The sequence below is a fragment of the Pangasianodon hypophthalmus genome, chromosome 8 (assembly GCF_027358585.1).
Source record: "Pangasianodon hypophthalmus isolate fPanHyp1 chromosome 8, fPanHyp1.pri, whole genome shotgun sequence".
In the NCBI taxonomy this organism is placed as follows: domain Eukaryota; kingdom Metazoa; phylum Chordata; class Actinopteri; order Siluriformes; family Pangasiidae; genus Pangasianodon; species Pangasianodon hypophthalmus.
Genome location: NC_069717.1, coordinates 16,051,324 through 16,078,972, shown reverse-complemented (window position 1 = coordinate 16,078,972; position 27,649 = coordinate 16,051,324). Strand labels below are relative to the sequence as shown.

Below are 27,649 nucleotides of genomic sequence, written 5' to 3'. Positions count from 1 at the left end.
GTCTGTCCACTTACAACAGCAGAGATTATGTATTAAAGTCAGGCAGTGCTTTTTTTCTTTTAGCCAAGTTGCAGATCCTAAATAAGTTCTTCAAACTTTTTTTTGCTCTGTTGTTATGCTTTTTTATTTTCGCTAACAGATATATTAAGAGAAATACATTTCTATAAATAGAGAAGATATTCACTCTATCAGCAGTCAGATGACAATAGTAGAAAATGTATGAAAAAATGTCATAAAACATTTAATTTCTGCCTTGATTGAGTAATAGGCCTATGTTATCAGATTTGGTATTAATTTTAACTTAAAGCTTAAATAACACTCTCTCTCTCTCTCTCTCTCTCTCTCTCTCTCTCTCTCTCTCTCTCTCTCTCTCTCTTCTGGATTCCTAAGCTCTATCAGACTTGCTGCTTCAGCCCTGTCAGTTTCCTGCAGCTTCCTTCTCTCCTCCTCATGGCCTGTGTTTACTAAATCATTATTCTTTACTAAACTCAGATTTACAACAACTCAAGGCTTAATCAGAGTTCAAATCTTCCTCTGAACTGGCAAAATCTTCTCATCTGGCTGGCTTTGAGAACAGCTGCCACATTATATCAATATATCTCATATATCTCTTAATTCTGTATATCCTTGTACAAGCTGAGGAATTGACAGATATAAAACTGAGTTCTTTTCATCGACATTAATACATTACATCATGGCTACTGATTATTTCAAAATAGCAAAGAACATAAAGAGTTGTCAATAACATTATTTCTGTCTTTTTTATTCATTCATGCTCTCATTATCTGTGGAGTTTCTTAAACTTATCATCAAATAATTTTCCTATTTAGCTTCTAATTATTAGCTTTAGCATCTGTGGTGAACATGGAGACACTGTTAGCTAGCAGATATTTACAGAAATCTGGATGTAGATGAAGTTTTATTCAGAGGCAACAGCAAGGAAAAACCCTTGAGAGGAACCAGACTCCAAAGGGAACCCATCTTTTTCTGGGTGACACCGGGTAGTGGGATTATAAATCATTAGAGTTTAGATTTAATTTATTAACTATTACCAGGCCTTTCACTAATCTATTTCATTATAAATATTTTGTTTTGACATTTTACTGTTTAATATATAAAGCATGTTGAGATTCGAACTCACAGATGCCCACGATTGGCTAGTGTCACTTTGAGTGACAGGAGAGAAAGTATGCCATCCCTCCCACCAAGAGTGCATAGCCAGTTTTGCTCTGTTGGACTCCTGGCTAAGGATAGCTGTGGCATTGAATCAAACACTCAATCTCCGTATGATAGGGCAAAAATAATTTCTTAAAAATATTATATTATACAGCTTGCATAATACCATTTAAAAAGCTTTACCAGACAGATGTGCTGTCCTGCCTTTGCCTTCATGTCAGTTTTCTGCTTTGCTCAGTTAATATTCATTATCCCTCCCTAAAGTTTCCTACATAATGAAATTTCCCTTATTGTAGGATATGTTAGAAACTGCATACTACCATACTAAATAGCAGATGGTGTAGAGTAGCCGTTGGTCTTGGACGTTTCTACCATACCCAGTTTTTACTTCTATACTGTTAAACACAAACATCTTAAAAAAGCTGTATTTAAACCATCATACAAGTACTTAACATGTTTGCTTAAGTGTTTTAATTTTCTTTATATAATAAAATAGGTGTAACAAACAGTAAAACAGCTTGCATAAAAGCCTCAGTCCTTCAGTAGGTGTAGGCCAAGCGAAAACAGCTTTTCCACAAGTCTCTGAGAACTTCTGAACATTTATTGCTCAAAGTGAGTACAAAAAAAAAACAGCATTTTACAGGGTAGTGAACTGTACCGTGAACATGCAAAAACTCAAAAATCAAACAAACATTATTCATTAACATTGTGTAAACAGGAACTCACTAAGCCAAATGAGTAATTAAGGCTGGGTCACAACATTTACAAAATATCAGCAGATTGTTTATATAATCACTAATGAATACAGTGACATAAAGGGCAGGACCCTTTGTTTAGGAAAAATGACCTCAGGATACACATTGGAAAGATTTTAAAGTTTTTTTAAGGTATGAAAAGAGGCTTCAAAAATGGAGGAGTGTGTAACACTTTTGTTTAATACACAACCTAAACATTTCCAGTCAATATCATCACCTGAAGTGTTATTTCATCTAAAACATCAAAACCGTGATACTTCCAGTCATTTATACTTGTCCAAAATCCAACTGAAGAACTGCGCTAATAATAAATCTGAGTGAAATAAGGTCAAAGAATTAGAAGTTACATAATTAATGATTACAATTTATCACTTCCTATCAATTCAACATAATAGACTGTGATCCTGGTGAGTGGAACTAAAGTAACTGTTAACATCAGATATTAATCATGCATTAAATCACGACCTCCTTAAAACATTTATGTTTTAACTGTCTATTTGGTTGCATACTGTGGTGTTTCTATACACACTTGTGTTATATATGTATGCATGCATGTGTTTATTTATTAATTTATTTTTAGCATACAATTATGTTTATATTTGGCATTTAAAAGATCAACACTCTGTAAATATTAAAAAAAGGACATAGGCTCAATGTACAAAGTGAACATTTTTTGTATTTCAAAATCTAAAATTCAACATTTGCTCCTAAACTGAATTAATAACTGTGATAAACAATCAATTTCCATACTGGGCAAAATAACTGATAATCTTTTCCAGAGTCCAAGAGGACTGAAAAACAGACTCCCTTTGAAATATTGTCCTGGTTTTTACTGGGGGCTGCTGCCCCCTAGTGGCAATCAATGCATAAACCTGATGAAGCACGTACTGAAACACTAACAGCTCATAGTATTCTCTCATGCAGTAACGAATCAGCTACACTACAACTGAGATTTCACCAAGGCACAGAAACTAAGGCACTTTAATTCGTACACTTAGACATCCACGAATAAAAAACTGCTGAGACCATATGGCTCTTGTTGTTAACAAGGCTAGAAATTTTCATGTAATTTGGAATTGGAATAACTAGGAAATTCCTTTGTTGGTTAATGTATTTGTACTACAGATAACAGAGAGTGAGGTCAAATAACCTTGGTTCCCATTAACCTCTGTCTGTGTAGTGCAGGCACACAGCGGGGCATATATAAGCACGAGAAATGTGAGAGGTGACTGGTACAGTGTGAATTGCTTCCTGCCAGCAGAAGGAGAAAGACAGTGTGGAAAGAGACAGTGTGGAAAAACAAGACAAACTACTGAACCTGAAGCATTTTACAGTTATACATACCACTGCTATAAAAAATAATAATGCTTCAGCCATGATAAATTATTTGCAGTGTAACATGGATCCATGCAAATGAAAAATAATTAACATGGTGGTATATTAATAAGATACTGAATAAGATTAAATAATATTTAGTTAACAGTCAGATCGGGTCTCTGTGAATAAATTGGGCAAATGCAGTGATATGCTGAAATAATCCTATTTGTGACACACAGCTATATATTGTAAAAGAATAATGAACCGTAGTAGAGTTTTGAAGTGCCCAGAATGATAGTAGATACAGAGATTGAAATGATGAAGCCAGTAATGTAGAGGATCTCCGGCTTTCTGTTGCTTTGCAACAAACATACACATAAAACATTATCTTTTTCAGTCGTCTCCAGGCTTCATCTTCATTTGAGCCTGCATTTGAGCAATCATCTGCTGCATGCGTCTCAGCTGTGGACAGAGGGTGAGAGAGATAAATTAGCCTGATAATGAGAAGTGTGTAACATACTAACATGCTGTCCAAAACTGGTGAGTCAGGAACTTTGTGTACTATCCAACACCCACTATTCAAGACCACAAGTGCATCTGGATTGTGTCACGTCCCCCAAAAAAGTAGCTTACAATGCTCTTCTAACACAGAAACTGCCATACAGCATACTGGAACCAGCTGCTCTCCAAATATGAGTGAAAATGTTACTTACACATTTTCCCATTAAAATATACTATAGCTGAGGACTGACATATAATGACCATAACACAAGCACAGGGTCATTGTGATCCTAACTACAGCTTTTGCTGAAAACATGTTATTAGAGGCCTCCATAAATACACACTATATGACAAGGAACATATAGAAACACCTTTAGAAAGACAAATCAAGCTGTGTTCTCTCAGACAGGAAGCTGATGTCATGTCCTATGACATATTTTACATGTTCTGATTGTCCTTATATCTTACCAATCCAAAGAACAACACACTGATCATGCCTATGGAATGCAGCCGTTAATCCACATAAAATAACCCCTCCCTAGCTTCACCACCAAAACCCCAACATATGGAGGGGTGACAGCATGCATGTGCATGCAGAAAAGAAACCACAAAAGCTTGTTTTTCTAATAAACGTTCCAAAACTAGCTCAAACAGGAGATAACAGTAGTTCATTTTTCACAAACTTTAAAGAAATCTGCATGTGACTGCATCATCAATATGTTGTACACAGGCGCCGTTGTTAAATTCAGCATATGGAAGAAGTGCTGGAATTAACACTGTTTCTTTGTCCAGTTGACAGTTTGATTAAAAAATCTACACAGTGACAAAATAAAAAGGATTAAATCATTTATTAAAAAAATATCCGAAAACATAAATGTCATTGTATGTATGTTATCTAGACACACAGCATCAGTGCTAAGGGTGACCCACATAGGCCCAGCCTCACCTAAACAGTTTCAATTAACTTTCAATATGTAGCTTAATATTTAAATCATACACACTTATTAATATAATTTAATAAGGAATAAAATACAATGGAGCATGCTGTTATAGAAAAGGAATTAATGAAAAGGTGGTTTAACGTGGCCCAATTAAAAGCAAAGTTACTATCACCACCCTGAGGCTGATTATTTTCCTACAACAGCATGGCCCACAATCCCAGCATTGTTGATTCAGGCATATAATTTGCTACAAATGAAGTATTTAATAGTCTGCATTTGGTGGCCTACTGCTTGTTATGTTCTTATGATGGTATTTTTCAGATGCTATGTTAGACATTTTTTAAAAGATAAACACTATTAAACATACAACAACAAAAAATTTCCTGTAACATATTAATTCTAATAACTTCACTATGTAATCACAGATCACACAGTGAAATTAGTATATTTTTGTGACTGCACGGCTGCCCACAGTTGTATTCATTTACATTTTTTATTATTATTTGGTCAGATAAACTAAGTTTCATATGTCTTGGCACTGATCCAGTAAATACCACTGCACCACATACTATCAAGAAATGAATAAAAGTATTATAAAGGCCTAAAGTCATTTAAGCTTTACTTTACCTAAAAATCTGTTTTTGCTGGTATATCTAAAACATGACCAATAAACCAAAACTTTTTTTTTTTTTAATTTTAAATTTAGCTGTGTATATGGTGTTGCATGTCATATAGTAACACTGTACCCAGGATTAGTGCCAGTCTTGATCAGATTTTAAAAAACAGTCAACTGAATGAAAGAACCAGTATAAAGTAATGAAAAATGTCTTACCTCAGCCTCCTTTTCCATTAAGATCTGATCTTTGTCCAGCACTTCATCCTCCACTGACCTGTAAAAGGCAAACAAGCTTCTTCATGCTCTATTCACCAGTGAAAGCAGATACAATACTCACTGATGTCACTGACGTTTTTCTAAGCATGTTTACTGAAGTTTATTTAATTTAATTTGTGCAGGGTCAGAATGTAACTGCCGTGGTTCTAAGATGACGCATTATCGTGAAGTTGTGTTTAGTATTTGTCAGATATGTACTGTGTGAGGCTGTAAATTTCTTACACCTGCACCTTGTATTGAGGTTTTGTGTGCTTATATCATACCTGCCGGCTCGCTTCAGTCTCTCTGAGCGGAAGTTCTCATAGTGTAGGTCCTGAGTCACTTCCTGTAGGTCCTGCATATGGGTCCTATACACATACACACACACACACACATACACAGCTACATGTTAGCCATTTTACTTTACCAAAGAATAATCACTCATCCTCCAGTCAGAGTTTTTGCATGCCTACTGAATTTATGTTGCTCGATGTCCAGCAGAGGGCGCCACAGCATACTACTGCATAATACTAGTGTTGCTACTAGTAAAAGTGACACTGAAAATCCCTCTGTACTCACACTAGCATGGTGCGCAGCTTGAGGAAATCATTGTGTTCAGGGTTCTCCACCTCCACCACACCCCAAGGGTACAGACGCCCTCGAATCTTCTTCCCCTTCACCTCAATCAGCTGGTTAGAGCCGATCACAGCGAAAGGAATGCTGGCCTAGAGAAGACATTGATCACATAAAATAATGTTTAGATACCATACAGCAAAAATACCCAAAATTCATTTTAATAAAGGAACTTGTGGACACAAGCCATCTGACCTTTAGGACACGGGTCTGCTCTTTGAACTCCTCATCCTCATCTGAGTCTGCATCAGGGAGCTGGTAGATGCGGATGCCATGCTCACTGATCTCATCCAGAATCTAGATAGAGAAAAGCATATAGCAGAGGATATTACAGCAAAAATAACTGAGGCGGTTTCACACTTACGTGTGAAAATCACATTACCATAGATTTATTGCTTTGTCTATTTTCCAGAATAAACTGACTAGTTTCTGCTGAAGCCATATCGATGAACGTTAATAAAAACTACAGAGCAGGTGTTTTAACAGCAGGATACTTCTGGACAATAAGAATGAATGCCTAATGCTTTTGCATCCTTTCACTTGATTTGATCTAAATCCCCTTTTCAGCAATAGGTCACAGCAGCACTGTTCTCAATGTTTTAGAACAATCTTCGACAGTGAACATGCCCTCAGTATAATATACCATGACCAGCTCAATCAATTAGTCATGAAGTAAGATTCAGCTGATAACAGTCATTAGTACAGAATTTTCAATTAATCTCAGTTTATCAGTTCCAAAAAAAAGGCCACATCCTCATTACAGAAACAGGATGTGCTGCTCACGTGGCCCTGTATCTCAAACCTTAGATTATTTTCAGAACCATCATAGATGCACATAAGCACACCACATATATAAGAGCTTGTGTGTACAATCATCCTCTCTCAGACATAAGTTCAGAAACTTAATTAAACGTTATCTCTCCTTGCTTGAAACACACCATAAGCCACACACACACACACAAGTCTCCCACAATAAGCCACACCAGCCTAAAGCTCTACTTGTGATTCAGAACCTTTCAAAACTCTCCTATACTTCAGACACACCTGTGAGGAACAGACACAATGTTTTATTTTTCCTAACATCAAAGTAAGAACAGCAGAGCCATGTTCACAATGCTATTATGTAGCGGCAGCCAAAAACGCCACCAGCAGACTTTTCCTGACATTCTGAGCACTTTCATGTTCTCTCAGCAGGGACAATGTTTCAAAAGGGCAGAAGCCCCCCACTCCCCTTGTCCTATCAACAAATCTCCTCCTGTTATTAGGAGGCTTATTTTCATAGCATGGAGATAAACCCACCCGGGACTGTGTGTGTGTGTGAGTACTCGTGTGGGTGTCATTGTTGTCTGGTCCAAGTCCAAATAAACATGACGCGTCATCTGGATGGAAAGCGTGACCATGGACATGGCTCAGTGAGTCAAATGAGATATACAGAAGCCTAGAGAAAGAGAAAGAACGGAAGAGGCAAAGCACAATATGATAGAAGCAGAAGGAAAGGAAACTACAAAGAAAAAAGAAAAAAGAACGAAAGAACAAAAAGAATCAAAGTATTTGATGCTTAAAGTGGGCTTCCTCCAGGGAAGGAAGAAAGAAAACATGTCAAGACAAAAGCCTGCAGTTCAGTGTGACACCCTGTAGCGCAGATGGATACTACAGCTAAAGGGATAAAACTACGATTTAGGCATAGGCAGACCAGTTCTAATGATTTTTCTGAGCTGAAGCAAAGACTCGGCATGGCTTTGTCCCACAGCAGGAGTGACTAAATTTCAGAAAAACATATATTAGTACTTCAGATTACTTCCAACGAAACAGTGCTTTAACATCACCTTAAACCAAGGCCCAAAGCCTCCCAGGCTGTTTGGGTTGGCTGGATTCTAGACAATGGGGGCAGAAGTCTTTCCAGGCTCTCCACAAATTGAAAAGGGAAGTGAGGCTCACCAATTCTATTGGTGATTTGTTTGCTTAAGGATGCATTATGACTTACGATTGTGTTTGTGGAACAGGACTCTGTGTGTATGTAGTGGGGAAAGAGACTACAGCAGTCAAAAGATCCTCAGATAAGCATTTTAAGAAAGCCGTGAGAAAAAGGTCTATAAAGGTTTGTCAACCAAACTTAGTGCTAAAAGAAAGTCTTAAGGCAAACAGTGATTACAGTATTACAGTATGTACTGCATTACAGTTGGAGCAGTAATTAGAGCAGAACAGTATTAGGATTGATAAGCTGAATGAATACTATGCACAGTGGAGCATAATCCTTTGTTGAGTAGCTACACATTGTGCTGTGCAGTATTGTTAATTCTGTGTCAAAACTACTAGCAATGGTGAACAAGGCTCTATTCTTAGTGCAAAGCATTTTTTTTTCAAAACAGGAGCTTTCAATTTGGACTGACAGGCTATATTTGACTTTCATGCACACAAACACAACATAAACACAGGGCTTTTACCACAACCCATTATTATTGTACAAACAGGGATTTTGCCATGCAGTGCAAAATAGCCTTTTCACACTTTGGCAAGACTCAGCATGAGCTTCTTGCCACACACATACACCCACACACACTTACAGTCTATGAGCAGTCACTGACTCACACACAGGCACTGATTCACAAAACAATCTCTCTTACTCAAAAATACACTTTTTGCATTTATCGAGCAGATGATATGTAGAGTCTTTATATGATGTTTGCTTCCCAACCCCTAGAATAATACTTGGAAGTTCACAGAACAAGTTAACAGTGCCATGCACAAAAAGAATTGGACTGAAAATGCACCTTAGAGCCTCTGCAGCAGGATCACTGAAGCCACAAGAGAAAGGTCTCAGCAAGTATCCTTCACTAAACTTCACTGTTTAATGGCCGACTGTGACAAATGCACATCCTGGACTTTCCCCCTTTGATCCTTGAACACTGGATTTGATCACTGAATATCTGCAGCCCTCCAGTGCCTTTAATTCCTACATAAACACCTAGGGGTCTTTATGGAAGCCTAAGGGAAACTCTACAGCACAGACCTAGTACTGACTAGTGTGTGTGTAACAGATTGTGTTAGGGATGTGTTAATCCGGCGCCTCCAAGACAGCAGGGTGCAGGAGACACTCACGTTGGGAAAAACAACAATATATGTTTGTGAGTGTGTGTGTGTGTGTGTGTATGTGTGTGTGTGTATGTATGTATGTATGTATGCGCTGTAATTAATGATTTAGCTGTTTCAGAAACATCAGCACTTTGGTTCTCATAAGAAAAACACCTCAAAGCCTGATTAATGAAACAGATCTCCAGCAAGGATATTATCACTAACAAAAAACTTGGCTCTGTAAAATGGGAGACTTCATAAAGTAACATAAACTATCTAGAGCGTATTACCAGGCAGATTAAATTACAGTTCTGAAGGGTATGCTGAAGTCACTAGTGTGTGTGCGCAATGGCTATTTATTGTTTTACCGTGAGCAAATACAGTGAGAATATGGCCATATTCCAAGGTGCAATCAGAGAAGACAAATAAACAATGACACACTTCTGTGCATACAGGGATAAGCCCTCATTTTGAGGGTTAGATGGTAATGAAAGAAGGTGAGTGTGCAGTGAGGTACTGTCTATATACAGGATGTGACCTCATGATCTCACTAGGTTCATGCTGCTGTAGGTGTGACACTGTTATAAAGTTTCCCATGTAAGTGGCCATAACACAAATCATTCTCCTCGTGATTGTGCCACAATGAGCTAATAGACAGAGTCACAATTCAAGCCTTCCTTAAAAACAAAGCACAGTACTTAAAAGTTCACAAACACTGTAACCCTCAAAACCACACGCACACCGTTTGGGATTTTTCAGGACTGACATATATTGGTGTACTCAAATCAAAGGACAAAGGGAGGAAAGCTTTAAAGGCTCAGCAATGGACAACAACAATAGAAACAAAATTTCACACACTATGAAAATGCTGCTCACAGTTTACTCAGGATATGTAAGGAAATGTAGCATTGTTTTCATGCTCTTATGTATGAATCCAGAAATCAACTGAATAAATACTGGTAATAGAGTTTCAGCAACAGCTCCTCACTCAACAGGTCTCCATTCTTCAGAAATCCACAGAGTGACCATCAAAATTACATGCTTACACATTGTTGAAGCAAACTAATTCTCCTATAGAACAATGACGAATGCATTGCAAAGCTTTAAAAGAAATATAAAAATTCAGCTCTGTACCACACAAATGTCACCTATAATGCATATGCCTAGGGCACTCTGTATGGTGCTTCAGAATACATTAATTCCAAAAGAAGGATGTTAAGAGAGCCAAGTGCTAGTGAAACATCCCCAGAGTGCTTTATGAGCTATTACCTCAGTCAGGGAAACCGCTTCTACGTTTGGCCAAACTCTGATAAGAATCCAACACAGCGCTGCCCACATCCACTCCACCAATTGCTCAGACATATATCAAGAAAGCCATATTGTTATAGACAAGCTGCTTCCCCTTGAATCAAGAGGAGGGGGGTGAAAAAAAAAGAAGAGGAGAGTACATGTAAAAAGGGCTTGCCCTGCATTGTGAGAAAGCAGGTGAAATATTAAATAAATAAATTTAAAAAAAAAAACAAAAAAAAAAACATACATGTCAAATTCACTGCATATGAGTCGTTTGTTATACTCTGGGCTTGAGGTGTCAGGATTTTGGTAAATCTTGCAGCCACACTGACATGATCAAAAACAAAGGAAGACTCCCCTCATTCAGCCTTTCACTGACAGCTACACAGAGGTTGATGCCAGTAGTTTGTTCAGTTTCCACAACCTCTATAGAAGGTCAAACTATAATGCAAGGTTACCTGGTATGTGCTTACCAGAAATTTCTAACAATACCACTAATTCTAATAGTTGAATTCAGAATCCCCCCACACACACACCCCACCCCACCCCACCGGAGGGAAGGTCAACAACCCTGTACCTTTCTTCTTTTTGTAGAAAAACAAGAGGAATAGAATGGAATTGTATTAAGTCTTCTGTGCAATTGTGTGTGGCTTTCAGCTCCTGCAGTATGAACAAAATGCAATCAAGGAAACAAGGTTTTTCTCCATTGACATGAATATATATGCCATGAATTCAGCAAGTAAGTTCCTTGACTTCATGTGTATAATTCTCCATTTATGAAGACAAAAGACCTTGACTGAGGTTTGACGGAGGGTATATACCAATCCCACATTATTTTTCCATAGTACAGCAATTTTAAACATAATTTTGTAATTATATTTATAATTACCAAATTAACCAAAATATATATGAACTAGGTCACACCACAGACACAAACCCAGTGTGTGCCTTAGCAAGACATACAGCACCAAAGGTGCAGGAGACAGCCACTGATGTGGGTGTGAGCTCTTGCTTGGCTCTCTGTCTTACTGTGGTTAAAGGGCAACACAAGGTTTGCTGAGCCAACCAGAGAACATCAATGCAAGGAAATGGATTCATTGATTACAGGAAGACAACTCAGACTACACCTGTCTTATCTTGTAACCCTCTAAAAAGACCACCATGAGCTAATACAGGCAGCATTACACACATCACAATCCAATGACTGTAACAGGGGTCAAATGGCCTTCAAAATGGTCTTCATGCTCTACAGTGCAGGTGTGGACAAATAATAATTAGTTAGCTCAGTAAAACCTCCAGTGTGCTTGCTCAGTTTTATGTTTTGGCTGCCCAGAAACCTAAATGACTAGGTTATAAAGAGTTAATATAATGTAATAAAATATGGCAAGTTAATTAGCTTGCAAAGTGCGTGTACCTTATCTATATACTATTCTAACAAAACGTTTAACATAGCACACTGTGTTTGCACCCTTAACAAAAAGCCAACTTGCTGGCCAATGTTTTGACTATAAGATGTGGCATTCTGTTTTCACATCTAATGCCTCACAGCAAAAATTGAGTCTGGTTAGCACATTTATTAACACCTGATATGTTTAAATGCAGGTGTTAAACAGTGAAACACACTTGAACTGTTATTTACAGCAGGTGAATTATATGACAGCTACACGTCCGAATTTATTTTGTTTCCACATACCTACATGTTCCTGATTCCGAAAAGATTATCTGTCATCCGTGCAAGCCAAATGAAAGCTTTTGTTTCGCTTAAGTCAATAAAGAGTAGGTTTTTTTTCCCCCCTATTTTTTTCGGCTGTTGAACCTACTTGTTCAGCAGACAACTATGGAAATGAAAAAACGAATAGCCCAGACACAAAATCTGCTTGTCCTGAGCATCCAGGCTACTGAATTTTCCACCCCTGCAGTGGGAAATCAAAAAACCTATAATTAGACAAGCAAATGTATTTGAACAGACAGACTTAAAGTAAATAACACTCAATATTTGGTTGCATATCCCTCGCTTGCAGTAACTGAATCAAACCAACAACCAACTGACATCACCAAATTGTTGCATTCTTTGTTTGGAACACCTTTCTAGGCTTGTACCAAAGCTTGTTGTTTGGGGAGTTTCTCCCTTCAGTCTACTCTTCAGGAGGTGCAATGCATGTTCAGTTGGGTTAACGTCTGGTCATTGACTTGGTCAGTCTAAAACCTTCCACATTATCCCACTGATGAAGTCCTTTGTTGTATTGGCAGAGTGTTTTGGGTCATTGTCTTGCTGCATGATGAACTTTCTCCCAATTAGATTGGATGCATTTCTCTGTAAATTGGCAGACAGAATATTTCTGAATTCATTCTGCTGCTACCATCATGAGTTATATCATCAATAAAGATTAGTGAGAGCCTGTTTCAGAAGCAGCCATGCAAGCCCAAGCCATTATACTACCTCCACTGTGCTTGAACGATGAGCTCATATGTTTTGGATCATGAGCAGATCCTTTCTTTCTCCAGACCTTGGTCTTTCTATCACTTTGGTAGAGGTTAATCTTGGTTCCAGAACTTTTGTGGCTCATCTCTGTATTCCTCTGAGAATTCCAGTCTGGCCTTCTGATTCTTACTGCTGATGAGTGGATTGTATCTCGTGGTATGGCCTCTATATTTCTGCTGTCAAAGTCTTCTTCAAATGGTGGATTGTGATACCTTCACCCCTGGCCTGTGGAAGCTGTAGGTGATGTCACTGTTGTTTTTGGGTTTTTCTTCACAATTCTTACAAGGTTTCTGTGAGAATCAACTGCTGTTGTTTTACCTGGCTGACCTGTTTGATGTCTGGTTGTTAGTACACCAGTGGGTTCTTTCTTTTTCAATACATTCCAAATTGTTGTACTGGCTATGCCTAATGCTTGTGCAATGATTGATTTTCCCTCTTTTCTCAGCTTCAATACGGCTTGCTTTTCTCCCATAGACAGCTCTCTGGTCTTCATGTTAGTTTATCATTTTTAACAACAAATGGTGAAACCTAGGATTCAAACCAAGAGTAAACATTCAGAGCTATTAATTGTTAATTAATTGTATACACCTGGGCAACAAGAAACACCTGTCAATCACATGTTCCAATATTTCTGAACACTTGAAAAATGGGTGGGTTCAAACAAAAGATGCCATGTTCTAAATTGTTTGACACATCTAGATATAAATATTGGGAACTAAAGCTGATCCATCGTCTCATATTCATCATTTGATCTCAAATACGAAGGTCTTCGGTGTAAAGCAAAAACAAAAGAATTGGCCTTACTGTTCCAATACTTTCAGAGGGGACTGCAGTCATATGAAATTGCGTGAGAAGTGAAGAACAGGTGTTTTGGGGGTTGGTTGTTGTGAATGGCCTAAGGCTCTTGGGTGCTAGTGTTTGAAGGGCTAATCCACCAGTTGCTTTTCAAAAGTCTAAAGCTCGTTAGGGCCCTCTGCTCTGCAGTGCAACTAATGATGGACAACCATCTAAACTAGTATATATACTAATATATAATCAGTATATATGACATAGTATTGCTACTTGTCATTTGGGTAGTAGTTTCATTATACTGACCCAAATTCTGTGACGGTGTAAAAAAGGTCTTAGTCTTGAAATCCTCTAGATATTTTATAGCTGTATAGACTAAAAATCTTAGAGCAAATGTATTGACAAAAAGGTGTTCTTCAAATGGCAATATTTTTCTTCCATCTTATATGTCCAGTGAATTTCCTTTGTTTGTCAACATCTTACAAAATATCACAAGTATCACGATACTATTAAAAAACAGGAGGTCTTTGAGTTAGGGAAGAAACATGAGATTTGACGAAACATCTTTCTTTAAACCTGTGGTGCTCACACTCATACTCACACACACACACCTGGTTCTCTCTTACAACATACAAACTGTCAAGTTAACCCACTGCTGAAAGCTCTGAGCTCCACATCCCAACCTCCTTCCTATACTACAACATAAATATGTATCCTACAAAATGGCCGTACTAATTAAAAATAAACTGAAATGATGACACAAATCAAACAGGCAGTCAAGATTACACTACTCAGCTTCTTGTGGAATTACTGATAAGAGCAGAAGGTAAGCTGGGTAATGCCAAACATTAACCACTGTATATAATCCATATTATCAATAACATATCAGCAGGAATGTTGGGAACCTGACTATGGCCCAAAATCCAGCTGCTCAGCACTGCTGGTGATTAACAGTGTTGACTATTTCTGTGTGTTCAGAGGGCAAAGGGAAGCATCTGCAAAAATTAAAGGAACTTTACTGCTATCCGGAGAGAACTGCAGGCGCCGCCTCTACAACAGACACAGCTGTCTTAAGACCAGATTGGCAGGACCTTGATTAACAAAAACAATCTCTCTCTCTCTCGCGCACACACACACACACACACACACACACACACACACATGCAAAAGTATAATTTCTCATCTGGTATTTGTGGTAGTGAGATACACACTCACCCTTCGCTTCAAGCGGTCCCTCTCTCGGAGTGTCAGAGTGTCGGCTTTTGCGATGACCGGGACGATGTTCACTTTGCTGTGTATGGCTTTCATGAATTCAACATCCAATGGCTTCAGTCTGGAACATACAAAAAGGTTTAATTTCTGGCTTTTAAAAAAACTTGTTTCTCTGAGAAACAGCAGTGTGCGTGTCCCTACAAAACAAAAATAAAACAGCCAAAGGTTTTCCTTTTGGTTACTTAGGTTAAGTCTAGGGTTAGATTTAGGTATTAGGCATAGCATTCAATATCAACATTAATAATTATTTCAGTGGAAGGTCCTCACAAGGATAGTAAGACAAATATGTGTGGTTTGTTTTACCCGTGTCCAAATGGAGATATGAAATAGAAGCAGCAGTGAACTCTGTTGTCCACAATGTGTCTGCGATTCAGGCCACTTTCATCATGCAGGTAGCGCTCAAACTGATTGTCAATGTACTGGATGATAGTCTTAAAACTGAAGGAGAACAAGATAAAAATAGTTCAATAAAATAAAACATCGTTTAAGACAATAGCATAGTAGGCCAGGATTTGCCCTTACATTTACATCCATATTTAGTCAACTGACAGAGGCTGATGGTGCAGTGATACAAAGCATTTAGACCAGAGGTGTCCAACCTCATCTGCAAAGGGCCAACATGGCTACAGGTTTTTGTTCCAACCAAGCAGGAGCCACAACAGAAAGCTGACTGAAGGCCAAGATCAACTGATTAACCAAGCTGAATTAGGTGAGGCCCCTGTTTAACTTGAATGAACACCTGCAGCCAGGCTGGCTCTTTGCAGATAAGATTGGATTTAGACAATCTACAATAATTCATAACCTAAAAAAAAACTAAAGACTAATGCTGGTATTAAAAAAGTGGAGAGAAAAACAAAGTATTACACAGGTCTATGGTCTATTACACTGGGAAATTATCGACCTCCGAGATAAAATTTGCTAATTCGTACATATTTTGATTAGATGAATTAGAAAACAGGTGATAAAGGTGCTGGTTGGCTAAAGTTTTCAAGATATTTTCACGATAAAGATTTATAATTATCTATACACAGGCGAGTATATTTGCCTATAAGGGAGAGGGGTGTCTGATGATCATGATGCCTCGTAACTTCTTGACAAAGTATGGTAGAACAATGAAAATGGTACCATGTGAAAGTTTATAAATATATCTTCACTTTGAGACTAAAGATTATTACCTAACTGTAATTTATTGGTGTTTTATTGCAGAGTACATCTGTCTTGGCCAGATCTACTCATCATACAGTTACATTTGGTGGCTTGTGAAAGTGTCACGTGATATTTTCCCTCAGAAACCAAGATGCCTCGAAACTGCGTAAACGCAGATAACTTCTGCCACATTTGTGGCGAGGTTACATTTGCATCTCAAAAGTGCAGTAGGGCGGCAGTGGTAAAAAAGGCATATCACCTATATTTTGGATGCAAAATAGGGGATCAGGACAAGAGTTGGGCCCCTCGTTATTGCTGCATTACATGTGTCAATTCAAACGTGTAGATTCGGTCGGTTTGTCATGAAAAAAAGCATGAAAATGTTACATGAAAAAAAAACAATAAATGAATGGAAGGTTGTGTTATTGGTATCAATAAAAAGATACATTTATAATGATTGGTGTGGCACCATTCTCACTGCTATATCACATTCTGCAGAAATGTTATGGAGCATAATCGCACACACCCCTTCTAATTTTGAATTATTTTGATGCAATTTTGACCTGAAGCTGTATCTTGGAAACTGGAGCCAATTAACACTCTGGACTTAATTTTCCTTTATTAGTGACCCAATTCTGGTAAAATTTAGCTTTCATTTCCGAGGCTTTCTCCTTGTAGTCCAGTGTTATCCTAGATGTTATCTGAATAGTTAGGTCTTTAAACTTGTGTGGAAATTTGTACCACAATCAGCTTGAACTGGGCCACCTGGGTTAAAACTGGGAATAGGAACCACCGACATAAGTGCAGCTTATGGCGTGATTTTCATAAACTGCAGATTCACTTGGACTCATTTATCTTTGACTTGAGATTTGACTTCAAAATAACCTTGGGAGACTTGGACTTTTTTTTGACTAAATTAATTAATAGACAGTATTATTTACAGGGAGTGTGAGGGTGGCCAATCTGAGTGCACAGAACAGTGCTGATGAGCATACTTAAAGAGAGTGTGAACTGTTGTGATTTTCATGCACTCAAAGCTATTCTTGAACGCAGTGTAGTGAATCAAGTGTGCAGAGAAGCTCATATCGGCCACCCTCACGCACTCTATTAACGATATTCTTTAAATGTCATATGAATTCTGCATGCCCTTGTGTGTGTAAATAGGTTATATACAGTCCTCTCCAAAAGTATTGGAATGGCCAATTCTGCCACAAGCATCTAACAGGGCACAGCTGGGCAACAAGAAACACCCGTCAGTCACATGTTCCAATATTTTCGATCACTTAAAAAAAAAAAAAAAGGGTGGGTTCAAACAAAAGGTGCCATTTAAACTGTTTAACAAATGTTTAAATTTAATTATCAGGAACTGAAAGCTGAAATTCTGATCCATCATCTCATATTCATCTTTTGATCTCAAACCCAAATGTCTTCAGCATACAGCAACAACAAAAGAATTAGCCTTGCAGTTCCAATACTTCTGCGGGTAAATTTCTTTCCCCTCAACATTTAATAACATTACTCAAATGCTTCTACAGCCTTCTGCAACTCAAACATGCTAATACAACTCATATTCTAACACTGCTCTGAACAATTTTCTATCCACTGTGTCTGTTATATATGAGTGATTAACATGGTCCAAGGGCAATTGTTGGGGCAGCCAAATAACTTGCGAAATACATGTTTAATTAATTGCAGTGCTTTAATTAATTCTTTGGTGAAAGGTATTTGTAAATTAAGCTTAAACCTGTATCATTCACCTTCCAGAGTGGGACTACTTATACTTAGTCTGTCTCATTTTAAGATCTCTACTATTATAACATAATGTTTTGAATTCACATTGTAGTCTCACATATTAAACATCTATTGAGTTCTATAACAACTTAGACTTCCATTGTAGGGTGTTTTGAGTAAACAGGATTTCCATTCAAATGTCTCTGACAAATTCTTGTCTATGATCAAAGACTAGAGCTGAACTTGAGAACTGCTCTCATTTGACTTGATGTGATGTGAATAAAACACTATAAAACAAAGAAAAACATGTAGCTTATAGTGTTTGAATCATGCTGGTGTCAGCAGTGTACAGGAAGGATATTTTTTCAACATGCCACTGCCATCATTCCATATCAATACTCCATGCTACAGTTCACCACTTGATTTACACTTAACCAGACATAGGCAGCATCAAAGACAGCAAAGTTTCAAATACCAAACCAACCAGGCATCCACACACTCACTGACCAGTCCTGACTGTTGATGGCATCTCCATATCCAGGAGTGTCCACCACGGTGAGCCGGAGCTTCACCCCCCTCTCCTCAATCTCCACCGTCGAGGCCTCGATCTGCACTGTCCGCTCAATCTTCTCTACAGTAATCATGAAAAAAAAAAACAAGACCCCCTGAGTGACTCTCTGACATCCTCATACTGTTTAAATCATCAACTGAGTGAAGGGAATAAAGCAATGACAGATGAACCATTTAGAAATAGTCATATTTCCATTTAAATATTTAAAGGTTTTAAAGCAATCTTTAAATAATCTTTAAACAAAAATTCAACGTAATAAAATTAGAATCATTGCATGTTTCCATTAAGTACTTTGAGAAGAAAACACGCAAAAGGGCCCCAGCCAATCTTGGAGAGACTGGAACACACTGGGCACTTAATAATTCAGAAGAAAACTGTTTCTACTGACCTCTTCTCTTTATGAGAATGACATCTCAGCCAAGTATAGAAAGCTATTTTGTGTAAAAAGGTTTTTATTGTCATTCTGTAAGACAAATTCAACACATTTTCAGGGCCTGGGGTCTCATTTATCAAAGTGTGCATAAAACAAGTGCTAAATTTGTGCGAAAAACCCACCTGTACACACAAGAAAACTGGTATTTATCACACGTGCGTATGCACAGCTGTAAGCAATGGCCATTGATAAATCCCACACTTACTAAATTGATGTGCTGACGCATGGGCACACTCGTTTGCATAAAGAAACACCCCACAAAGAAATTATAGCAGAAATTATAGAAGTACCCTGCTCAAGGTGCTGCTCGATTCAGATGACATGAAACATGCCAAAAGGTCTACCAAGATGAGCTTCCCTGACAATGAAGTAAAGATACTGTTGCATGAAGTAGAGCAAAACAAAATTGGTTTATCTGGCACTTTTATGAGTAGTTTGTCTAATAAATAAATAAATCCGATTTATAATATATATATATATATATATATATATATATATTTTATGAATGTGTGTGTGTGAATGAAGGTAAGATGTGTCATTATTCAAGTTGTAGCTGTTTGGGAGATGCTGGACCAGTCTCCAATTTCTCTTTGAAATGTTCCCGTAGCTACAAGCCCTAGAACAGAGATCAACTAAAACTGCACTGGGCAAACAAAATCGACTGATGAGCCACTCCTCACTTTCAGCTTTTCAGTGGTGCTAAAAACATGTTCCTCGCTCCGCAGAGCTGCATGAGCCAAATCTTCAAACAAGGCATCATTTCAATCAATCTTTAAATGTGCCTTTTATACGAATTTACTTTACATTCTGTCTGCGTCATCTGTCCGGTTAATAAATGAGGCCCCTGGACTTTAATTCCCCCCTTTTTAATTACAAAACAGTGGCGCTAAAGCTGCAAAGACTATCTGTGTCTGAGCACTTTTGGAAGTTATTTATTGCAACTTTCAGTCAGTTAGGGGTATGTGAGCTATGTGACCTGGCTAAAACAGAGTCACGTGTAGGATTATGCTGATTAAAAGTGAGTTATTGTCTTGGACTTTTAATATACATCTGACTCCATGGGAGACTTTTGGGGCTTTTCTATTCAGAAGATCAAAATGAAAAACCTTCTGCATTCCACCTTAAGCACTTGTGTTTTCAGAAACTTCAGAAAGTCATCTATTCAGCATTACATTATTTGTAGGAGGCCATGGGGGAAAACAGAGAGAGAGAGAGAGAGAGAGAGAAAGAAAGAAATAAAGAAAGGATTAAACATTTGGGAACATTTAGGCCATGGACACAAGTGTACCTGCTGCTCCAGGTATGTAGCGTTCTGGATAGAGGTCAGTGAGAAACAGGCTGTTGATGAGCGTAGATTTACCCAGTCCAGACTCTCCTACAAAATAAAAGTTAGTCAGACAAATAAACTCAATCTAATTACATGTGTGTGAGTGTGTGTGTTTCTGCATCTCACCTACTACCATCAGTGTAAACTCAAAGCCTTTCTTCACAGACTTCCTATGTACCTGGTTAGGGAGGTTAGCAAAGCCCACATACCCGGCAGCCTCAGGGAACTACAACAAACAAACAGACGGACGGACGGACAGAAATTGTGACAATCTTGCTTAGATAGGCCTAAAAATATTAACTTATTGTGGGTGCTAGTTTCCCATATCCTACCTTGCCTTTTTCTCCAGACTGTGACATGCTGGCAGCTACTCGGCAAAAATCTAAAGAGTAAATCTAAAAAAAAAAATAAATTAAAAAAAAAAAAAAAAAAAAAAAAAACACACACACACATTCAAGCTCTAGATGTATGTCTATAATACACATTGAAGTTATATTTGAAATTAATGCACAGGATGAAAACAGTTTTCCCTCAAACTTACTTTCATCTGTTTTTTTTTAACCTCTGACATACTTACTTTCACTGACCGCTTGAGTTTTATCTTCACACATGCACAATATGCACAACAGTGATGATATAAATGACATAACGCCACTGGATGATTGTGTAAGTCCATGAACAGAGGGAGAGAACAATTCTGTTTATCTTTCATCTTCCTAAAGATGTTTCCTATACATACAGCCCTCCTAATAATTGAACTGAAGTCTGAGAGGTCAGCCAGTGAACCGCACTCACTGACTGATTGTACATGTTTCAGCTTTGATTTATTGTGGGCGGTCATCAGAACAACAGCTTATACTACAAAGCAGAATTAGGTGATAAGGTTGCGTCAGTGATCCTGAACCTATTTTTTTTTTTGTAAAGATTTTGCTTATTTGAAAAATATTTATATAGCCAGGAGAGGAATGGCTGCCTTAAATCTGATGTGAAAACACTGTTTCTGTAGCATGTGGTCTTCTAAAATCTATGCAATGTGCTGGTTTGTACCATAAGAGACTACCACAATAAGAGGACATTCATTGTTATTCAATAATAGAAAGAGAACCGTTTTAAAAGCTTGAATCTCAGTCACTAAGAATCCAACCTTTTGTATCATGCAGCTGCAAAAAAAGAAAGTTTCTTTGGTTAAGGAGTAGTTTGAACAGTTTAATATTATATGATCAAGGAGGTTTAATGTTATATGATAATTATGTATCTTCTACTTTTAAAATATGGTTCTACTGTTAAAATAGAAACATTTAGGAGCACAGCAGAATACACAGTAAAGGCAGTGAGAACTGTTTTCAACAGTGTGAAGTGGTCTACAATCTCAATTTCATTAACAAAGTAAAAAAATACCATAAATGCTGTATGTACCTCAAGCAACGCGCGCTCATACACACACACTCTCTCTCTCTCACACACACACACACACACAGGGAGGTCCTGTTATTGCTTGCTGCCAGTAGTGAAAAAAATAATGTGGCTTTAGATTAATGAAGTGGCTCGTTTATTACCACGGTAATCACACAAAGTAGCTTCACATGAGGCACAGAATGAGAGCACAGATTTACACACTCTTGTATTATTCAGATTTGTGGCCATTATACTGATCTTTTTATTACTCTAACAAATGTGTATATCAACATCTAAAGGTGACCTAGTTTTTGTGAAAGTTTCTGAGTAAAAAACATTTTTTTTCATAGTAGAAAAATGTCCTACACAGTAAATATAATGATATTTACCGTACATTGTTAGGAACCTCCACCCCCACCCCCAATAACAGGTGACCACCAGTGGTGACCTGACTTAAAAGATTTGCTATTTCAATCATTAAGACTAAAAGGGCTGTGAAGCTCTTAACCAAATTCCTGGTGAAGCTTTCCACTGAATAAGCCATAGAAACATGTGATGGGGAACCACATATACAGTAAGCTTATTAAGGGAATTAGATCTACTGGAGGCACAGACACAATGGATAGGGACAGGGACTGGTCTCCTAAATTAGCATGAGATGTGAAATAATTGTGCATTCAGATTCTTAAAATACTATATCAAAAGTAACCCAGGTCAGTGCAGTAGTTAAATATATAGCTGACAGATAGCTTTGTTGGAACTTACTGGTGATGACTGAACATACTCAGACATCAAAAGTACATCAAAAATAACAAGCTATCTATTAGCATTTTTATACCAATAATGTAGAACCGCAAGGTAGAGTAACAAATGTATAAGCTCACATTTTGTTTTGAATGCCAAACGACCTGTACCGTAACCGAGTAACCATACTGAATTTTGACAGACATGTCAGAGATAGAAATTGTGCAGATCACTGACTGGTCAAATTTAATCATCACAGATTTGTTACAAAAAGCCATTTTGAATAAATTAACTTTTTACCATACACCCTGGTAGTATAGCCAAGGTTTATTTATTTAGTTTTTTAAAACATGTAAAATATGCTCAGAAAAAGCACTATGAGGTAGACAAACAATAGAATAAAACTGTATGATTTTATACATATATGATCCTTATATTATAATAATTGATTAGATGGTTCCATGTTGAGTACTGGATGAGTCCACTACTGGTGGCCATCACTGGTCACCAACCTACAGTTGCCAGGTTATGGATAATTATTTATTTAAATAATAATAATAATAAAAGTGTTGTATCACACAATATGTATGCCTTACCCTGGCTAACAAACTGTTGATTGCTGGCTTTAGTATTGCTCATACATGACGTGGACTTTGATCATGAGAAGGTAGAACCTTAGCTAATTGAGCATCTTTTAAAAGACTCAGTAAACAGTTATCATTTCTGTCTAATCTCATCAGTTCACCTGCCACCATATCTAATTCTGAAGAGTAACAGTTGTTTATCCAGCAGTCATAATCTCAGTCTATTCCTAAAGTAATAGGTCTGGCCCATATTTCATGAGAGTACCACTTTCCATCCATAAAAAAACATCGACCTAAAAAAAATGAGTACTGTGTAAATGCCATAATAATTTTACTATTACTCGATCAAGAAATGAATGTTGGGTACACACAGAGGTAACTGCAGAATCACTTCAGACAAACTGTGGCATTGCTGTTAAAGACATTTACCAGATTCATAATATGCCCAGTTAAAACACAGCATGACTCCTTATTAATTAATGGGAATGTGGGGGTGATACAGAAATAATCTGTGTTATGTCAGGTAAATTTCCCTTTACTACTGAATGGAGCCAGGTTTCCCCTGGTATCACAGATTAAAGTAATAACGAATCATTTTAACATTAGTGTGTGGCTATAACTGAGTGAAAGGAGGACCTAAAGGTTATCTTCTAGCAGACTCCACAACTAAAATCACACACTGTGTATAAAGACACTATTATTCATTCATTCTGGTTTCCTCCCACCTCCCAATAATATGCACATAGTATGCACACAGTATGCGATTGGCCATGCTAGTGTATATGGTACCCTGCGATGGACTGGAGTCCCATCCAGGGTGTGCTTCCACCTCGCACCCAGTTTTCCCAGGATAGGCTCTGGGTCTACAGCAACCCTGACCAGGATAAAGCAGTTTCTGAAGATGGAAAGATGGATGAAATCTAAATAAGCATTGTATTTTCGACTGTAAATAACACATGACTGACTGTACTTATTTAATTCTAATCTGCACCTGAAACAAAATCATGTGTTTTTGTTCAGAGGTCTAAATGCTAACTTATATTAAGCCAAATTTATAAGTACACTCACAGAGTACTTTATTAGAAACACTATACTAATATCAAGTAGAGCCTCCCTACTTTGTGGCATGGATTCCACAAGATTTCGGAAACATTCCTTTGAGATTCTTGTCCATGTTGACAGGACTGCATCACGCAATTCCTGCAGATTTTTTTTAGGTGCACTGTCATGCTGCGACTCTCCGATTCTACCACATCCTAAAGGAGCTCTATTGGATTGAGAGCCAGTGACTGGGAAGGCCACTGAAGAACACTGAACTCCTTGTCATGTTCATACAACCAGTTTGAGATGTCTTTTTCTTTGTGACATGGTGCATTAACATACTGGAAGCAACCATAAGACGATGGGTAAATTGTGGCTTTGAAGGGATGCACATAGTCAGAAACAATACTCAAAAGTCTGTGGCATTCATGTGATGATTGATTGGTATTAACAGGCCCAAAGTGTGCTAAGAAAACATTCCCCACACCATTACACCACCTCCACCAGCCTGGACTGGACACAGGACAGGTTGAGTCCATTGATTCATGCTGTTAGTGCCAGGTTCTGACCCTATCTTTTGTGTGCCTCAGCAGAAATCAAAATTCATTAGGCCAGGCTACATTTTTTCCAGTCTTCAACTGTCCAGTTTTGGTGTGCCCAGTCTGTGCCCACTGCAGCCTCAGCTTTCTGTTCTTGGCTGACAGAAGCGGAACTCGACGTGGTCTTCTGCTATTGTAGCCCATCCGCCTCAAGATTCAACGTGTTGTGCATTCTGAGATGCTTTTCTGCTCACCACAATTGTACAGAGTGGTTATCTGAGTTACTGTAGCCTTTCTGTCAGCTCAAACCAGTCTGGCCATTCTCTGTAGACCTCTCTCCTAACCAAGCAGTACGTACTGCCGCTCACTGGATGTTTTTTCTTTATTGCACCATACTGAGTAAACTCGAGACTTTAGTGTGTGAAAATCCCAGGAGATCAGCAGTTATAGAAATACTCAAACCAGCTTGTCATGCCACAGTCAACAATGCCAACAATCATGCCATGGTTAAAATCATTTTTTCCCCATTTTCTGATGGTTGATCAGAAGCCTCTGGCCTGCATCTGTATGATTTTATGCATTGCACTGCTGCCACATGATTAGCTGATTAGATAATTGCATGAATGGGTAGGTGTAAAGGTGTTCCTAATAAAGTGCTCAGTGAGTGTATATGTGCAACTTAAAAACAGCCAGAAAAAAAAAAAAAAAAGCCAGAAAATACACGGTTTAAGGCAGGTTGAAAAATGATACATAAATGTTCTTACTCCAAACACTTTGCTATCCAGCAAAGAGGTTATGAGTACAAAACATTCAAACGGATCCAGACCCACTCCTGAAATTACACCAGAATGCTGGAAGTTTCCAAACTGCCTCTCCTTTAAGATACATTCCAGCCACACTGACAGCTCTAACCAAGCACCATCTCTCTTTATGGTGGTATTTAACATTAATAGTAGGAAAGCCAAATAAAATCTGAAAGTTTAATAGGGATGGCAGATACATATGCGGTAGTAGATCTGACTGGGCCTTCACTGTCCTGTTCTTCACTTCAGCCCAACCGCCTAAAGCGCCCACACCCTGTTTTAAGGACACTGCTGTTAGCACTGGAACAGCTGAGCAATGTTACATAAACGCTGTAGCGTGTAAAATGATAACTTTAAAACCTCAGAAAATATCTGAATGTAATAAAAGTTGAATAATGTGTTATTTTGACAATCTGCAAACTGTTTTTGCTGTTGGTAGTAACTTTTAACTTCCGCACGCAACACATCAGGCTACAATTTTTCACTGGTCTCAACTGTCCGCTCAGGCAGCGCGCGCAGGCGACCTCAATTCACTTTCAGTTCATCAGAAGAGCTTACCTCAGTGTAAACGTCTGACAAAAATACAAATCACAGACTTCTCTTCTCCTCCCTTATATTCTCACTTTTCCCAGTACAGACCAGGGGATCCGGAAACGGCTGCAAATCCGCCTCCGTCCCACAATGCCGTTCAGTCTCTCACACCGGAGTAGAGAGCAACAGGCGACATTGCGGCTCGTAATAGGCGTCGCATAGAATGAGTGGAAAGGGCAAGTTAGAGCCAAGATGGTGGACAACGCGCACAGTTTCCGTGAAAAAGCCGCACGGGCTTTTCTGTCGATCTTAACGGCCGTGACTGGACATGTTGTTTAACGAAACGAAGAGTATCATCCTTTCACTTGGATGCCCCTCTTCCGTGTAATTATTATGTTTATGAAACTAGCCCTATGAACCTGGACTGTTGTTAAAACTGTACAGTGCAGACCCCGACACTGGAGTTATGTAGAGCAGTATACATGCTCAAAATCGAAGTGTAAAAATTTGCTCAACCTCAAATTCTCAAACTTGATAATTTGACAAAACTTGAGTCTCAACACTACATTGCTGATAAGAGAAAAGTCCCCCTAGCAGGCCCTGGTCAATTGCGAGGGAGACCCCGCAGGGGCCTGGCCCACCCAGGGCCCACTCCCATGAACTATTTTCCCCTACCCCCCTCTTAAGCAGGAAAATGGTCACAAATGTTCTCACACTCCATGTTCTTGCATGCGTGAAAGCTCAGCAGAACTTGCTCGTTAATATTGCAAATGCAAGGAGTATTGTAGAAAACAGGCTATGTAGAAAAACCCCTTTACTTCAAGTCAAACATTGTTAACTCCCTGGAAAAACAACAAAACAAAACAAAAAACCAGCCCCACCACTAAATTCTGTTTAGTATTTATGTTTTTATTTTTTTTAACAGAATATTTTATTTAGCATAATAGTGAAGTTGGTGGTGCAGACATCACTAACAAGATAACCTAAAAAATTCAGTTGAGAGACTATCATACTTGATTCAGTCCCCTCCAAAAGTATTGGCAATTTTGCTGTACACTGAAGACATTTGGGTTTCAGATCGAAAGATGAATATGGTACAATAGATCAGAATGTCAGCTTTCATTTCCTGATATTTACATCTAGATGTGGTAAACAATTTAGAACATGACACCTTTGGTGGCAGACCACCCAATTTTTAGGTGAGCAAATGGAACAGATAGTTAAACTATTATTTAAACTAGGAACAGATAGTTTTAAAGTAAATTAAAGTAAATAACATTAATATTTGGTTAATGCTTGCTTGCAATAACTGCATCAAGACAAGAACCAAGTGACATCACAAACTAATGCATTCTTTATTTGTTATGCATTTCCAGGCTTGTACCGAAGCTTCTTTCAGTTGCTGTTTGTTTTGGGGGTTTCTCCCTTCAGTCTTCTCTTCAGGAGATGAAATGCATGCTCAATTGGGTTAAGGTCTGGTGATTGACATGGCCAGTCTAAAACGTTCCACTTTTTCCCCCAATGAAGTCCTTTGTTGTGTTGGCAGTGTGTTTTGGGTCATTGTCTTGCTGCATGATGAAGTTCCGCCCAATTAGATTGGATGCATTTCTCTGTAAATTGGCAGACAGAATATTTCTGTAGACCTCTGAATTCATTCTGCTGCTACCATCATGAGTTACTTCATTATTAAAGATTAGTGAACCAG

The 27,649-nt window shown here is 38.2% G+C and overlaps 1 protein-coding gene across 2 annotated transcripts; it reads right to left on the bottom strand.

Moving 5' to 3' along the window:
• Positions 1-1,755: 1,755 nt before the first annotated feature.
• zgc:63587 (uncharacterized protein LOC393431 homolog) lies at positions 1,756-26,180 on the bottom strand. 2 transcript variants are annotated; one of them, XM_053236182.1, is made up of 13 exons: positions 25,972-26,180; positions 23,820-23,925; positions 20,640-20,702; positions 20,434-20,533; positions 20,269-20,355; positions 18,484-18,607; positions 15,403-15,537; positions 15,043-15,160; positions 6,390-6,491; positions 6,141-6,286; positions 5,846-5,929; positions 5,523-5,580; positions 1,756-3,710 (listed from the first exon to the last, which is right to left on the bottom strand). In XM_053236182.1, the coding sequence occupies exons 3-13, from the start codon at positions 20,664-20,666 to the stop codon at positions 3,642-3,644; spliced, it is 1,050 nt and encodes a 349-aa protein (XP_053092157.1). In that variant the 5' UTR covers positions 20,667-20,702; positions 23,820-23,925; positions 25,972-26,180; the 3' UTR covers positions 1,756-3,641. The 2 variants fall into 2 exon arrangements, with proteins under 2 accessions (XP_053092157.1, XP_026766535.1); XM_026910734.3 differs by lacking the exon at positions 23,820-23,925 and having other exon boundaries at positions 25,972-26,178.
• Between the last annotated feature and the right edge of the window lie 1,469 nt (positions 26,181-27,649).